General features: G+C 45.1%; 1 protein-coding gene across 1 annotated transcript in view; it reads right to left on the bottom strand.

The window, feature by feature from the left end:
* Window positions 1-17,531, bottom strand: part of CAPN2 (calpain 2) — a 52,341-nt gene that overhangs the window by 22,126 nt on the left and 12,684 nt on the right. Inside the window, exons 3-9 of the mRNA XM_038394368.2 lie at window positions 9,250-9,368; window positions 7,479-7,612; window positions 6,415-6,583; window positions 4,206-4,289; window positions 1,883-1,968; window positions 867-941; window positions 279-439 (exon numbers count right to left, since the gene is read on the bottom strand). Of these exons, the coding sequence (XP_038250296.1) occupies window positions 279-439; window positions 867-941; window positions 1,883-1,968; window positions 4,206-4,289; window positions 6,415-6,583; window positions 7,479-7,612; window positions 9,250-9,368 (828 nt within the window). The remainder of the gene's footprint in view (window positions 1-278; window positions 440-866; window positions 942-1,882; window positions 1,969-4,205; window positions 4,290-6,414; window positions 6,584-7,478; window positions 7,613-9,249; window positions 9,369-17,531) is intronic.

The raw sequence follows: 17,531 nt of genomic DNA on the forward strand, positions 1-17,531 counted from the left end.
TAGACACAGCCCTGGAGAAAGATGAATCCAGCTGGCGTTTGGCAGGGGCTGTTTGAGAGTTTTAAACAAGTAGTGGATTAAGCCAAGGGCAACTATCTAGAAAATTAAAAAATTGCCAAGGAAAGAAGAAATGGGAGTTTCATAGATGCTACACTGAAGGGTGAGCTGCCCCGACTAAGGGGACTTTATAGAACTCCCTGTGCCCTAAGGAAATCCTAACTAGAATAAGTCCATGTGTGTTTTCTGTGAATGCAAAAGTAGCACGTGGGAGGTCTTACTTGGGTAATTCCTGCAACCCCCAGCAGTGGAGCCACATCTCCAGTTCCCATCAAGCTTGGTCAGGCTCCACTTCTTGTATTTTTCATTTGCCAGCGTGTCTGGAGTCAGGTTGCAGATCTCAAGGCGGGAGTAATGTCTCAGGAAATCACTGAATGACATCCTGTGAAGAGCAATAACACACACTAATTCTGCTTAGAATGGGAGACTTTCCCACATGCCACTTTTCCTAATCCTCCCTCTAATAACTCTAGCTATGACCTAACACTACAGTTGTTGGCCAGGCTGATGAGGTGCTTTATCCAGCCATTGTGGACACCTTTGGTATTATGTGATGGAAATCACTCCTACATTGATTATACGGCCACTACACCGATCCATCAAATTTCTGGTGATCCAGATCCTGGACCCCACATCCAATGGGATAGGCTACAATGTCTCTGCTCAGATTTGCAGATAGCTGTATGCTTCCATATTATTCCCAGGCCTATTTATGTGGGTCACTGTTTGTTGGCCCACGGTACTTTATGTTAAAAAATGAAGGAAAACAACCAATCTCCCCTGCTGTTCAAAAACCCAGAGCTTCTCACCAAAATTCTCCATCTTCATGTCTCCTGGTCAATCGCTGTCTTACATCAGGAGCAACGCTGTTCCAGTTTGAGCAGCTACAATATAAAGATGGGAGTTTGCTTAATTGTCAAATGATAGCTCAAAGTCCATCCCTAATGCAGTGACTTTGATGGGGTCACTTCTCTCTCCTGTGGCTCCATCTGATTGCAATATACTACTGTGCCCAGCTCAGCAGAACTCCCAAACTCAGTGGAGTATGGTAGCAATTTAGATCATGTACAGTTAAGACGTATACAAATTTTCACAAGCGCCTAGTGATTTTGGGTGCCTCACTATATAGGGGCCCAGCTTGAGATGCTTTAAAGGTGCCTGAATTCCAGTAAGTGTGGAGCACCTGCCTGTCTCCTGCAAATCGGGATCCTGCCTGGTGTCTTAGGTTGGATGACTCAAAAATGGAGGCACCCAGACTCATTAGACACTTTTGAAAAGTTAGGCATTGTGCCTTTAAGGAATGACTGCTTTAATGAACTGTCAATCAGTAGGATATTCCTGGAAAAGGAGGAACTGGGACGAATGATCTCCTACCACTGAAGAGAGCAGATCTATGTTTTCAGTGTAGCAGCAAATATTAAGTTCTTTGTCAAGAATTGTATAACTTTACAAAGACATCTTTTCTGTAGAAGACCTTACTGGGATCCAAGTATTTAGTCATGCAAGGTGGAAATGACTCAAGGATTTATAGTAATCCTATACTGTAGCCAAAATACTGTAACTTACATGAGAGTATGTTACAATAGGGTTTATAAAGAGAGCAGAGCATACTGTAAAGTCTCTGTGGGGAAAGCTATGGTCCTTTTAAACAGCACAAAGCAACACCACACAACAGTTTAGGATAAAAAGTACAGAATACTGGGTCCAATTGTAACTTCAGGGGGAATTTCAGGTAGAGAAAAAGCAATTCCCAGTGGAAATTTAGCCATGCCACTGGAATGAACACCCTCTTACAATGTATAAGTCCCCTAGACCTTTAACTCACTTATCATTCCATTTTCCAGTCCACTCCACTTCCCCCCAGGGATTTCGGATTCTGATCAGCTTTTGCATACTTCCTCGGCAATTCACCTGATAGGATTAGAAGTGCAGAAGGGACTTAGTTACACAGGGAACCTGTGTTGTAATAAACACAGAAGAAAGCACAGTGGTTGAAATGCAATACTTGCACTCCATTCCTTAGCTATTTATGTAATTTTGCGCCTGGTTATTTAGTTGGAGAGGCATAAAGCCACATTGGCTTTGGATAAACTTTGATTACCTAATGCATGCAGACAGGAAATTTAGATTGTGTGCAAATCAAATATTTGTGTGCTTGGGGGGCAATCAAAATCATTCTTGTGCTGGAAGAATGACACATCTAAGAGGGTTTAATAATAAAGAGTGGAGCTGCGGAGGGAATGTGAGGTTATTCACAGTGCAACAGCAATTCTTACCGTGTGGTTTTACTCTAAAAAGCGCCTAAGTAAAAATGGTACCTTCCTACTCAACCGCTCTGTCCCCCACATGTATTCAGAATCATACCTGCAACTGACTACATACAGGACACTGGGGTGACTGCTCCTGTTCTTGTAAAAACTGCCACAGGCTCTTTCCTCACCACAAACACTCTGGACATCAGGGTTAGGATCTCTTGGAACTTTAAAAATCCCAACCAGAAATCAGTGTTATTTGGGGGGAGGCACCGGATTCATTCAAGCAGAGAATTGCACAGTGGGTGTGAGCTTGAAGCCAAGAAAATGGATATGCTTTCTCATGAGGACCTGTGCGCTAGGGTGCATGCAGTAGCTGAAACAACACAGAGAAGCCTGTGGAGGTTACTCGTGGACCTGAGGTCTGAGAAGGTTAACGGGGTTCTGAAGTGAAACAGCCTCTAGGAAGAGCCTGGAGATATTTCCAAAGATTAAAGCCTGGCCCAACCTTCTTAATGTCTGAGTCAGGAACAGAAGAACTCCCCACTGACTTCCGTCACTGGGAGGGGGAGAGCCAACAATCAAAGGCTAGCTGCAATCCTGCATGCTGCCAATTCCCATTTAGCTTCATCAGCCTGGATGCAGCATGCCAGGGCCTGACACCACTTTCATTTGAGAGGCAGGGACATTTCAGGAGTAATAAATAGGGCTATGATCCAAAGACCATTGAAAATCAGTGGCAAGGGCCCTTATGTTTCCATAATCCATCTGCTTCCCTTCTATCCTCTCCCATCTTTCCTTTACTGAGCAAGGCAATTCACCTTCTTTTACACAGATAAATGTCTTTCACACAATGAGAACATCAGTCCTTCCAGTGGAGCTGCTGGGCAGCTATACCAGGAGATGAATATGTCGTTCCCCTGGGTATGCATTCCTCTTTCTCTCATACGTGCATCCTGCTGTTCTCTGAACTGCCTCATTACTCAGAGTAGACTAATAATCACTCACAGTACAGTGTGCTGGGCTTGGATTTCCCACTGAGAGCTCTGTGCATGGACAATTTACAGTGTCATGCTCCAAGATTATAAAGCGGTAACAGAACAGTCTAGGACGATGCCATTTTCCAAACATAATACTCCAAAGGCTGAGGCCCAGTGAGTCTAAAACACAGGGATAGTGTGTGAGGGAACATTCTCCTGGGTGACTAGGGGAAAGTGCCTCCTTCCCCCAAGCCTGTTGACCTTGATTGAAAAATGACTCAGCTGTTTGTAGAAGTATGGAGAGTCACATTAACCCAGCACACACTGAGACTCTGTGTATTGCCTCAGCAACGCCCAGTCCACTGGGGAACACTGGAACAATGCAAAATGGCTAACTGTTCCAAACGCAGAGAGAACTCAGAACTTTGTTCTCTCCACCCAATTTTATGTACATTGTTTTAGGATTTTTTTTTTAAATAAAAAAGAGCATTCAGTAAGTAATAAGTGATGTTAAAAATCCTGTGTACTGTAAATGTTTGTGAGGTAATTTAACCACAAGATGGCAGTTGTACTCAACAGTTTTCGGTATATAGGCTCTCACTGCAAAGATAGAAATGGTCAGAAAATGGGAGGGAGGGGGTGAAAAATGTTTCTTGCCAAACCCAAAAAGTTTTGTTTTCAGCTGAAAAGTTTTTGATTTTTTTCAATGAAAAGCTGAAAGTTGCGATGGAGAGCAGACACTGATTTGTGAAAATTGTCACAAATCAAAACCCAATTTTCTGTCAAAAACTAGTTTGGCAGAAAATTTTCAACCTACCCAACAGGTTAAAAAAACAACAACAGTGAAATGTGACTGTGATGCAAGCAAGCGGGACACCAGGCAAATACAATCCGTGGACAACGCGAAAGAAGTTACCTCTTCGGCTCCTGTAACGGAGTATGCGTGGCCTTTGACCAGCTTCTGAGAAGTGACTGCCTCGGTCTCAGCGGCGCTTGTGATCTGGAAACAGAGCAATTCAGTGGTGCTTATTAGCTGCTTGCAAGTCTGAGGATACAACAAACTACAGCTTTTATAAAGCTCCCTTAGAGCAAGAGTTTAGCTGCTGCACAGGGGTACTGGAAGGATCAATTGGGTGTTTGAACAGAGCTTTGAAAGCAGCCAGTGTCCATGTGTCTCAGTGTGCTCTCGTAGTGGATGCAATCTAAACTCAGCTCTGTGCCATACAGCTGGCATCTAACGGACATTCTCCTTGAGCTCTGGAAGAGCTTCTGCTTTGGTAGCAGGATAGTAGTTTACTTCCTGACATGCCCATGAAGTTCCCAGTGGCCACAGGTGTGCATAGGACACACATAAAGTTTCACAATTCATGCTACACTATCACAATTCATGGTAAGTAGCATGAATATCATAGATACACATTTTAGTGCAATGCTGTGTAAGTAGCTCAGGTTTTTAAGAGTAGCATTCGGACCCCTGCTCATTGAGATGGCAGAGCTAGAAGAACAAAGGAGACAAGAGCTTGCCCATTGTGCATCTTGCTGCACATTGAACGTTCATCCTCACTCAACAGCTGTCTAAATCTGTCTACGAGCTATAAGGTCTTAAAAGGAGCTGGCCGCAAATCCACCATTTTTTATTTTTAAGGTACGTTATCTAGTGTGCACCAAAGGAGCTGTGAATTCAGGACTCCTGGGTTCTTATCCATGCTCTGCCACCAATTTGCTGGTAATCTAGGGCATGTTGTTTAGCATCAGTTTTCCCCTCTGTAAAATGGGGATAAAACTTCCCTACCTTGCAGGAGTGTTCTGAGGTTGAACTAATTAAAATATTTATAAAACCATTTTGTACTTCTCTAACACCTTTCAACAAAGGAGCTCAGTATTTTTAGTCTCTCTCTTCCCAGCTAGGAGATTTGAAAACCTGGATCATTCTGGGGTAGAAAACCAGATGTCAGATGCTTATCAAACTGCATGCTAGAAAAACAGGATCTAGAAAATGCAGGGAAATCCTGAGTAGGGAAGTGCACTGTGCTTAGCAAACTATTTTTCCCATTGTGAAGTTCCTCTCTCTTGTAGCTCTTGGATTTAACTAAAATTTGGAGGAAATATTTGGGTTTATGTTGTGAATGGAGGTTTTTAAACTACTTACCCTCCCACTAAAAAGAAATAAGATCCATGATCCCTAGGAGAGTTGACTATCCCGTACTGACAATACTTAGCAAGCATACAGTGCTTAATATCATCTAAACTTCAATCTATGATACTAAAGATACATTTTTGGCTTAAAGTGCCTGTCTTTAGGCCTTTTTCTTTTCCTGGTCTATTTCCTTTAGACATTCTTTGCTTTGTGTTAATTAGGGGGTATGTTCAAATGTTTTTGAAGTACTGAAGCTCTTTTTTTGTTTATATACAGATAAAGTACACACCATGATGACAGAGATTTTGGCAGTGGGCATATTCTGTTAGAGCCATTTAAAAGACTGCCAATATATCTAGCTTCCCTGTTTCAGCCTGGATTTCATGCAACACTTGGGAACAATTTCTGCAGCAATAAGGTAAAGAGATTACTGCAATGCTAGTGGCCTGCAGTCCAGCTCTGCAGAAATCGTTGTGAACAGCAATATGCTGGGATCCCTGCCTAAGTATTCTAAGATTCCTTCTTTCCCAAAATCCAGGGCCAGGAATAACTTCCTGTCAAACCAGTGGGATTTATTTAACCCATCCAGGTCTCTGATGCACAGTGGAAAGCAAGGATGTGGTACACAATGCCATTAAATCCAACTCCCATGTAATCTGAGCATATCAGAGGTGTTAATAAATTATCCTTCTAGCTCCAGAGAAAAAAAGATCTCTGGCTCTTACATGCCACTAAATCGCTGATCAGTAATGGCTGAGTTTTCCATATTCTGTGATCTGACCCCACAGAGGATTATGTTGCCCCTAATACTCCTGGGTCAAATTCTCTAGCCATGAAATAGAGGACAGCTGACCTCCCTGAGCTAGCAGCATGAGTAGAGAATCCCAAGGGTTGTGTGGTACCTGAGCACAGCAATGTGCTGATTGCTCCCTATCTACTCCTGCTGCAAGGGATATCAACAGTCTGGTAGAGAGCTGGACTGACTTACATCAATAGAGCATCCGAGGAGGGAGCCTTTTAGAAGAGCTTTCTGGATGATTTTGAACAGGTTGGGTGGTGCCTTTTGCAGCTCATACCACTCTGCAATTCCACCGGTGAAATCTTCAAAGCCTTCAGTGGTGGATCCTCCAGAGAGAGCCTCATATGACCCATTCACCCTGCACAAAAGACATTTACTGTTTCAACCTTCTCTCTAAGGCAGCCCCTCACTTAGTATAAATGTCATAGCTAAGAAGTCAATGGAGCTCCACTGATTTCAATTTAGCTATGACAATTTATACCAGCTGAGGATCTATCCTCTCCATCTCTGTCTTTCCTACCTCTTCAGGGCAGAAAAGCCACACGTAGGAACTAACATGCTATATGTCAGGAATATGGGTTGATATGCCCAAACATGCAATGACAAATGCTTAAGACTGTATGTAACCAAGCACGTGCCCCCTCTGCCCCCAGGTTCGATATAGAAATTAGACCTCAGACTCTTTTATACCTCAGCTGGTATAAGTCAGCATAGTTCCATTAAAGTCAAGGTTTCTGGCCCTGTACACTCAGAATAAGATTCCCACTATTATATGCAAGGGTTCTTTCCTGTCCTTCCTGAGACTGGAACGTCAGACTTGGGTGTCCTTATCATGAATCAGAGATGTGTACACACTGAACTGGAATACCATGAGCTTCCCAGAGGTCAGCTGGATAATAAGGCAGTGTGACTGGTATTCAGTCATGACCTCCTTGGGACACTTGTAATGTTTCTTCCATAACCTAGACTACCAGAGATAAACTACAGAGAAAAGGTTTGGCCCCAGAAGAAACCATAAACATTAGCTTTTTCAGCTACAACCTGTAGCATCTGTCTCAAACCCACATTATACAATCAGCTGAAGCAGCCAGTGGTATGTATCCTAGAAGACTAATTAGACTGACACTACCTCCATATAGTTCCAGATAAAGGACAGATACTCCACCAGATATTAGCTTAGGCATGATGAGGTCAAAAGGTGAAGCAGAAAGGAAGAAGTCTCCTTTGTTTTTAAAAATTGGCCCTTTACTTACTTGGCATAGGCCTTCTCCAGCAGAGCACTCCAAAACTCGCTCCCCTCTGCTGAGTGAAGGAAGAGCAGCTCCCCGTTTTTGGTGGGCAGCCTGTCGTCAACAACAACATCCACCCACTCCCCATACTGCCAGAACTGAAAGAGAGAATGAAAAGGACCTGGTTGCTGCTGATTGCTAGGTGCGCGGGTTACATAGCCATGCCCTGGACAGAACCTTCACAGTTGATTCTTGTTTCAGTGCATGTCCTCTCTTGTATTCTCTTCTAGTCTCCTTGGTTTTGTCTCCCTGTTCTCTGCCTGGCTACTCATTAAACATTTTTCTTGAGCTTTTAGTTCATTGTAATAGTCTTGTATGGATTTTTTTTGTGCTTTGAACATGTAAAGTATATATTGTTATGTGGCTAACTATATGGCACAATACTAGCTGTACTGTGGGCTTTAGGGTTATTTGATTAGTTCTTCTTGCTTACTTTGCTGTAGAGATGGATAAATTAGTTTGGATGCATTTCAGAGTCAAGCAGATCCTTCATTCGAGCCTCAACCTGAACCAGGATGAGACTTTTCGAAAGTTCAAAAAGATCGGGAGAACTCACACAACTGGGCTCTCTTGGGGAAAAAAAGTGTCAGTGCCAAAACAGTGCACAAGAAATGGCTCTCCTCGTATTTCTGGCTCCACTGATAGGAGGAAGTTCTGGAAAGTTTGTTCTTATCAGATTAGCACCCCACATTGCAAACTGAAGGGCCCCTAACTCCAGTTTTATACCAATGAGATTCCATTGATTTCCCTAGAGTTACTCCAGATTTACATCAGTGTAGGAGAGAGAAGAGTAAGGCCCCAGGAGTTTGAAAAGTTCAGGGGTTGGGTAAGCATGAGCTTTCAGGTGTCTTGTGAAAAACTGACTTGCTTTAAGCTTTTGAAGTTTGTTTGCCACAAGTTTGTGCTTCTCTGCCATAGACATCAAGCGATACCTTGGTTACAACAGACAGTGTTAACTGCGGTTGTATTACTGCTTGGGTTATGATAAGCAGTGAAAGGGCTGTTAGCTGAATATTTAGAAGCACCTGCTTAGAAACATGGTACTGACTCAGCCAGCATTCCACCCCGTCAAAATGTTGCTTGGGAAACTTCCCAAAAGAAGCCAGGTCTGCTAAGGCCTTTACTCCTAGTGTGAGGAAATCTAAATTCCTCTGCAACTCTCTAGCTGGCCAACTAATGCTAATGATCTTGGTTGGAAGTACCTCCTTCTGTTTCAGAGTAGCAGCCGTGTTAGTCTGTATTCGCAAAAAAGAAAAGGAGTACTTGTGGCCCTTAGAGACTAACAAATGTATTTGAGCATAAGTTTTCGTGAGCTACAGCTCACTTCATCGGATGCAACTTCTGTTTAACTCCCCAGACAGATAATGGTTTCCGTATCCAGGATCAGTCTGGCAGGGGTCCTTGGAAGAATCCTGCCTTATTCTGAGATGCTTCACTTCTCTGTTCTGGAGTGAGAGTGGAGGGAATGGCCTTTTGTGGGAACTACACAGTGGAGCTGGACAACAAACACTACAGGACTGGAATGAAACCCACATTCCAGTCTGACAGACCACCACTGATCTTTGAGAGACACAGTAACCAAAATATGCCGTTTCAGTTCTTCGGCTGGTGTAAATTGGTGCAGCTCCATTAACTTCAATGTAACTAAACCAATTTACACGAGGTGATCCGGCCCACCATGTTCCTCACATTCTGTCAGTATTTGACTCTTTAGCAAAAGGCAGAAGGCAGGTACCTGGAAGTGGAAGATTCCTGCATATTTGTCCTGGAAGCTCTGATCTTTGGGAACAACTCTGGCCAGAATCTCTTCATTCAGGGTGAGAGATGCAATGGCTGCCAGCAGCCAGCAGTCACCTGCGAATACACCAGAAAGTATTAGCCCTTAGTTCTTGTACTGTGAAGAAATTTCTATATGTCTGAGGATAGGATCAGGGAAGGATTTCACCTCTGCTTCATTCTATGCTTCTACTATTCTCGGAGCTCAGGGACTTGACATAACTGATCAGACCTTCAAGGCTATAACCAGGTGGTCAAGTCCTGGGTCTGACAGAAAATCTTGTTTTGTTTCTTAATGAATGGAAGCTATAGTGATGATGGTGGTGATAAATAACCAACATGCATGGCCCCTCTCAATGCGCTTGACAAACTTTACAAATAATTGCAAACTTTCTGCACTAGCATCACTTGACCCATCACTGAAATGCAGCCGTGACGCTGGCAAACCAGGTGCTAGCTCTTGCCAAGGTGTTAGGCCTCAGCCAAGCACTGACAAATTTACTGCTGGAAACCAGTCTTTCACATCTGTGTGCTAGTATGGTTCAGTATGGGTACTGAACTTCTAACAACATGGACTTTAATGCATGCAGCAATTTACAAGCATTTTGTAATCTCACTTGTAATATCTTTATCACATGCTATAAGGTAATATTTAAGTTTTTGCTTTATAACTGTAAAAAATGTTTGCTCTGAAACAGTCAGCCTGTCACTCCTGCCTGATGGACAAGAGCTGATCCCTTCTACCAAAACTAAATGGGCCATTGTGAGACATTGTAATACAAAACTTTGTTAATTGCCCCTACACAGCCATGAAGATGCTATGTGCAAAAGGGCTCATCCCTTCAGCTTGAATTCTGGAAGAAGGAAATCGAGATAGCGAACAAGAAATTTTTTAATCTCCTGCTGTTGGACTCTCACAGGGCTCAAGCTAGGAAACAAGCAGAGATCTCCAGGGTCAAGCTGGGTTAGCCCTAAGAGACATTCCGTGCTGACAGATTACTACAACTCTGTCACCTTTCGGAACTCATTTGTGCATATGTTTGCCTGCTTTAATCTGTAAATAACTCTCCATTTCTTTTTCCTAGTTAATAAATCCTTAATTACTTTATTATAGGATTGGCTACAAGCGTTATCTTTGGTGTGAGATCGGAGATACCAGTTGACCTGAGGTAAGTGACTGGTCTCTTGGAACTGGAAGCAACCTGAATCTTCTGTGATCTTTGATGGATAGCAACCAACTATCACTAAGTCCAGCTTGCCTGGGTGACAAGATACACTGGAATGCCCAGGGGGACTCTCTGTGACTCCATAGTCACACTGTTAGAATGCTTCAGGAGTTCACATTTGTTACTGGGTTGGTGAACTATAATTAGAGAACATACAACCAGTTTGGGGTGTCTGCCCTGCTTTTTGACAGTCTTTCCCAAGGTTGGCACCCACAGTTATGAACCACTCCCGACAGCATGACAGCAATCACCACTGCAGTAGAAGACAGCAGCCTTTACAAAACATGAAGTGACTTTGATTCTGATGAAAGGTTCTGGATTGCCAGCCCTGGCGAGTGAAGTCCTCTGTCAAACCACAGCACAGGTAGCAGCACTGCAAATTTCTGCATACACTGCCCTGCCAATGTGCCTCAATCCTGAGCTGGGGACACACCTTCAAGGGGTGGGGGTGGCGGGTAATTTACAGTCAATGGCCCATTCAATTCTACGCCTGTCTGCTGAAATTGTCAGTTGTGGGCGGCCTTTAAACAGCACCCAGCCGTACATTACACAACAAATTTGGTGTGGCTTGGCCCATCCTTGATAAAACAAACATTAGCGATGAATGAAACCGGCTTCAATATGTGCATTTAAAAAGAAGATTCCGTTAGGACTGAGATCACTACCACCCTGTGTCCTTCCGCTGCAAAGATAACGCTAGTTAACCTTGCTGAGTCAGCAGGATGATTCCTTGGCTTCTCCAGGCCTGCAGGGCTCTCTCTCCTTTCAGTACATTAGATGCCTGACCTATTCAGGAATGAAGAGTCTCCTTCCCTGTTCAATCTAAGCCACCACTTTTTCCTCTAGGCATAACTGAGAAATAAGCATAATTGTAGGCCATTTCCATGCAATTGCTGCACTGTATCCAAGAAGAGGTGGAAATGGACTGTTTGTGATGTTTCATGTTCTCTATGTATATAAATCTCCCCACTGTATTTTCCACTGAATGCATCCGATGAAGTGAGCTGTAGCTCACGAAAGCTTATGCTCAAATAAATTTGGTAGTCTCTAAGATGCCACAAGTACTCCTTTTCTTTTTGAGAATACAGACTAACATAGCTGCTACTCTGAAACTTAACATTGTTGTCTACAATGGACCATGGACACCTTTTCCACTGTTCCTGGAAGAAATGCAGAACCCCAGTGTGGGCTCAATTAGTTTGAAAGTAGTTGGATATTAGCTCTGTATCCCTTTGAATAGTTTGTTGTGAACCCCGTAGAGGGGCTCACTGCCTTCTGTGTTTGTGGGTATTTACTAAATACTGTTTTTAGGGACTCAGTTTGTGCCCAGATTTCTTCTTAGTTTGTTTGTTTTGTAAAAGGCAAAAGATACCACAAGCTCCACCACGTGAATGCATTTTATGTATTTTACAGAAAACGAGCCGTTCTATGCTTATCTACAAATTAGGGAATGTAGTAGCACAGGGAGGAAGAAAACATGGTGGCTCTAGGCATGTGTAGCAGCTCCAATCATGTTCCTCATTTGTAGGGCCAGTACTTGCCTAGGCAAGCAGAGGACGTGTTTCCCCCTCCACTCCTCTCCAGTTCATGAGTGACTGCAGATTTGCTCTTGCAAAGACATACCCTAGGGGAATGCATCCGATGAAGTGAGCTGTAGCTCACGAAAGCTTATGCTCAAATAAATTTGTTAGTCTCTAAGGTTCCACAAGTACTCCTTTTCTTTTTGCGAATACAGACTAACACGGCTGCTACTCTGAACCCTAGGGACTGACGCTCTCACAAATTCCCATATACAGCATCCTCCTAAATGATATTTATAAACCAAGGTCCTTCAATCTCCCAACATTTCTTATTTGTCTCTGTGGAAATTCACTGAAGCCCTCCTGATCCAGCCCAAAGTTCCAGCCTCCGAGACTTGCCACCCACGACTCAGAAAAGGTCTGAAGGCCAACCCTGTTTCTTTCTGCCCTCTCTGGGATGAAGCCAACGTACACTCTGGCTGCAGGCTGGAGCCTCACATTCAGTACCGGCGATGTACTTTTCTGACAGACAGACAGAAAAACATGCTTTCGCGGAGGGGAGGGAGAGGAGACTGACTCTATACAAATAGCAAATTATCTATTTTTGCAGTTACTCTAGGAAATAATAAACATGAGTTCAATAGTGAAAGATCACCTTTATGTGCAATCACAGACTCTTTGAGCAGCATATTAATGTGGTGATTAGTGCTTTTAAAGAGCCTCAGGATCCCAAAGAGCTGAGTTCCAGGGTATGCTCCTTTGACTGCACTTTTCCAACTGATTTTTTTTCTCCTGTAGCCTACAAGGGAAGGCTCTGCTGATTAGAGCAGGAAGCTAAGAGTTAGGACTCCTGGGTTCCATTCCCATTTCTGCCATTGCCTTGCTTTATGATCTTAGGTAAGACACTTAATGTCTATGCCTCAGTTTCCCCCATCTCTAAAATAAGTAGTGCTCCTCCTCTCACTGTGCACCCCCAATATAGAAGAGAGCCTTGAGATAAGGCGTTGGAGAACAAAAGGGCTGTTGGGGATTGTGGGGTCCAAGACTCATGGCAAGAGAGGGCTGGATGGAGCAGCAGGTAACCAATGGCTGTCAGACGGCTAGATGTCACCACTGGAGAGAAGATCAAAGACTTGTGAACGGGATGAAGAGAAGGGTTCATATGGGTGTCTGGGAGGAAGTCTGGGGTGGGGTCATTTAGCCTTAATCCACCATTGAATGCTGCCACAAGCTTAACTTCTGCAGCACAAACACCATTCTTTTGAGAAGTACGGGGATCTTGTAACTTCCTTGCACCCCCTCTATTTTGCAGTTTTTCTCTGTCAATAGATCACAGTGACTGGATTTATCCCTCAGTACGTCTCACGGAAGAGCTGGAAGCGGTGAGTTTTTAAAATAATTTGCAGGCTTGAGTCCCTCTTCCTTTTCCCATTTCCTATACCAAATGGCATGAAACGTAAATAAACCTTAAAACCCACCCCTTAGCCGAGCTCCAATGGCCAGCTCTGTTGCTATAGAGGAGTCCCTGCTAGCTGGGATGTTATTTTTCCAGATAAAGACCAAGCACACACTTCCAGTTGGAATGACTCTAGCTGTAGATTAAAGTACAATGACAGAGAGCAGAAGTCAATTTCCCATGAGAGAGCATAGTGCATGTCTCCTCTGTAAGATGCTTCATCAGTTCTGCCTCACAAAATGCCAACTGCCCATGCAGACTCCTTAAAAATGTAAAGATGAAGTATAGGGGAAGTCATAATAGGAACAGAGCTCCATTCACTCTAGATCCATTTTGGAACGCCACAGTGCTCAGGAAATGGGCAGAGGATATGGACACAAGGCATTTGGGGTGTGAAATACATTCTTAACAGGCTATTTACATGTCTTATAGCGATAGACTCAAAGAGTTCAATCCATTTAGCTTAACAAAGAGAAGGCAAAGGGGTGACTTGATTACCCTCTATAACACGGGTGGGCAAACTAAGGTCCATGAGCCTTTTTAAGGTGGCCCCCGAGCTGCACTCCAGTGCTCCGGCTGGGGTGCTGGGTCAGGGGCTGGACCAGCAGCTTAGCCCTGCTCCGGCCCGGGCACTGGGTCGAGGCTGCACCATGCAGCTCAGCCCCGCTCCTGCCGGGGCTGCATGATGTGGCTCCCGGAAGCTGTGGCATGGCCCCGCTCTGGCTCCTACATGCTCCAATGGGAGCTGCAGGGGCGGTGCTTGTGAACGGGGCAGTGTGCAGATCCACCTGGCCGCACCTCCATGTAGTAGCGGAGAAGGGACATACCACTGCTTCCGGGAGCCTCTTGAGGTAAGTGCTGCTCAGAGTCCGCAACCCCTGAGCCTCCCCTCATGCCCCAATCCCCTGCCCCAGCCCTGGTCCCTCTCCTGCTTTCCAAACCCCTCGATCCCAGCCCAGAGCACCCTCCTGCACACCACCCCTCTCATCCCCAGCCCCACCCCAGAGCCCGCACCCCCAGCTGGAACCTGCACCCCTTCCCACACCCTGCCCCAGCCCTAACCCCCCTCCCGCCCTCCGAACCCCTCGGTCCCAGCCCATAGCACCCTCCTACACCCCAAACTCCTCATCCCCAGCCCCACCCCAGAGCCCGCACCCCAACCCCAATTTTGTGAGCATTCATGGCCCACCATACAATTTCTATTCCCTGATGTGTCCCTCCGGCCAAAAAGTTTGCCCACCCCTGGTCTATAAGTACCTATATGGGGAGCAAATATTTAATAATGAGCTCTTCAATCTAAAAGAGAAAGGTATAACAAGATCCAATGGCTGGAAGTTGAAGCTAGATAAATTCAGACTGGAAATAAGGTGTAATCTTTTAATGGTGAAAATAATTAAGCATTGGAACAATTTAACAAGGGTCATGGTGGATTCTCTATCACTGACTATTTTTAAATCAAGCTTGGATGCTTTTCTAAAAGCTCTGCTCTAGGAATTATTTTGAGGATGTTCTCTAGCCTGTGCTAAACAGGAGGTCAGATTAGATCAGGGATGGGCAAACTTTTTGGCCTGAGGGCCACATCGGGATTCCGAAACTGTATGGAGGGCCGGGTAGGTAAGGCTGTGCCTCCCCAAACAGCCTGGCCCCCTCCCCCTATCTGCCCCCTCCCACTTCCCACCCGCTGATTGCCCCCCTCAGAACCCCTGACCCATCCAACCCCCCCGCTCCTTGTCCCCTGACTGCCCCCTCCTGGGAACCCCCCCGCCCATAACCACCCCACCGGGACCCCACCCCCTATCCAATCCCACTGCTTCCTGTCCCCTGACTCCTATCCACACCCCCGTCCCCCTGACAGGCCCCCCCGGGACTCCCATGCCTATCCAACCGTCTCAGACCATGCCCCCCCAGAACCTCCACCCCATCAAACCACCCCTGCTCCCTGACTGCCCCCCCGGGATCCCTTGCCCCTTATCCAACCCCCCCACTCCCTGCCCCCTTACCATGCTGCTCAGAGCACCAGGACTGGCAGCCGTAAGTAGCATTCCTATGGGAAGCAATTTAATACACTACACCTGTCGGCTCTCACAGCTGTGCTATCCAGCAGGAGTTCGCAGCCCCACCGCCCAGAGCGCTGGCGGCACAGCGAGCTGAGGCTGCAGGGGAGGGGCCGGGGACTAGCCTCCCCAGCTGGGAGCTCAAGGGCCAGGCAAGACAGTCCCACGGGCCAGATGTTGTTATGGTGGATCATATTAAAGAAGTTCTGTATTAAAATCACAAATTAGTTTGATTCCCCACAGTTTAAATTCCAGGGTATTACTAATTAAGAGGTTTCTTGGTTTTTGGTCTCTTATTTTTACTGTTTCTCTCCCTCTCTGTGTGAAACTTGCAAGCTGCTAATTGTGTTAGTACAGCCTAAAACAGAGTCTGTTCTCAAAGCAATACTTTGTAACAACAATTACACACACACACACACAGAGACTCAAAGTGATACTTTGTAACAACAGAAACAGCACACAGAGACTCCCCACCCTTTTGTTGTATTCATCTCGCTTTGTTAACAATTGTGATTAAAATAGAGATGGAGGATGTATGTGGATGGATGCTTGGTGTGGATAATAAATGAATGATCAGGGAGGTGCCAGCCTAAGAATCCAGTGTCCATCAGCTGAAGAAGGCGTCAAGTGGAAACAACCAGAGGACCCCCGGAGGGCAGACTGGAATCCACCCAACAGCCTCAAGGATGGGAGAATCAAAGAACAAGATAACATCTGGGAGCACGGAGCCGTCAGGAATGTGCCATATGCTGATTGGTTCAGCAACAGCATGATGAACCAATTCCCATAGGCTGGCATAGGAATAAATTCCTATAAAAATGGACTCTAGAAACTGAGAACTTTGGGGTCTGATTCTGCAAACCAACTTCCAGGAGCATCAGATGTGCATCTGACAAGGCCCTGCTCCCTCCTCATGTCCAGGCCACTTGGACAGTGGCTTGGCATGAGCAACTCTAAGGCTGGTAACTATGATAACAACCATGCAGAACCTGTGCGTGTGTGTATGAATGAATATGTGAATAAATATGAAATGGAATGGAATGTTATAGCTGTAACTAACTGCTTACTATGATTCTTTGTGTATTCACAATAAATATGGCATTTTGCCTTATTCCCTTTAATAAGATCCTGCTGGTTTTTATTTTATTGGTATAACAATGTGGCCTGCAGGCCATAGTTTGCCCACCTCTGGACTAGATGATCATAACAGTCCTTTCTGGCCTTGGATGAGTTTGCAATTAGTTACAAACACCTCTGTCCCCTGCTGCCTGGGTTATTCAGAGCCTCAAAATGATCCTATTTGTGGAGGGAAAGGTTACAGGGCCCCTTGCAACCAGCCCTCTAGGCTAATGAATGCAGAGGCCTCATGTTCTCCCCTACACGGCCTGTCTGTACAGAAGTGCCATTGTTTTTCTGTTTTTCTACCAAGGAATCCCCAAACAGTCACGTGCTCCGCTTGGGTTCAGATGCACTTGGAAAAGAATCCCCAGAAATTTCTTCCACACCGAGGATCTTGTTTTTACACAAGTTCTTCTTTCTTAATCTTTGAACTGAGAGAGTTTTAGTCACTGGCTCATTCTGTCTCCACCAGGGACAATTAAAGAAGTTATTAGCCCAGAGGAAAGGGAAAGGAGGTTTAAGGAAGATCAGAGCTCTTCCTAAAATCCTGGAGCCACTGACAGGTATAGTTTGGACTGGTATTTTGGTTAAGATGCTCCACCCCATATCACTATCATATACAATAAAGAGTGATAAATTGTTTCCTACTAGCCATAAAATAGTAACAAAGGCTGCGAGCACAAGTATGCTGGTAGGATATGGTGGTGATGGGCAGGGCCGCCGATCAAAGGAGGCAATTGCCCATGGGCCTGGGTGATTTAAAAGGGCCCGGCGGCCACCAGGAGTCCCTGACCACCGCTGCCGGCAGTGCAGTGGAGCTAAGGCAGGCTTCCTGCCCACCCTCATTCTGCACACCTCCCAGAAGC

This window comes from Dermochelys coriacea, chromosome 3 (assembly GCF_009764565.3).
Source record: "Dermochelys coriacea isolate rDerCor1 chromosome 3, rDerCor1.pri.v4, whole genome shotgun sequence".
Lineage (NCBI taxonomy): Eukaryota > Metazoa > Chordata > Testudines > Dermochelyidae > Dermochelys > Dermochelys coriacea.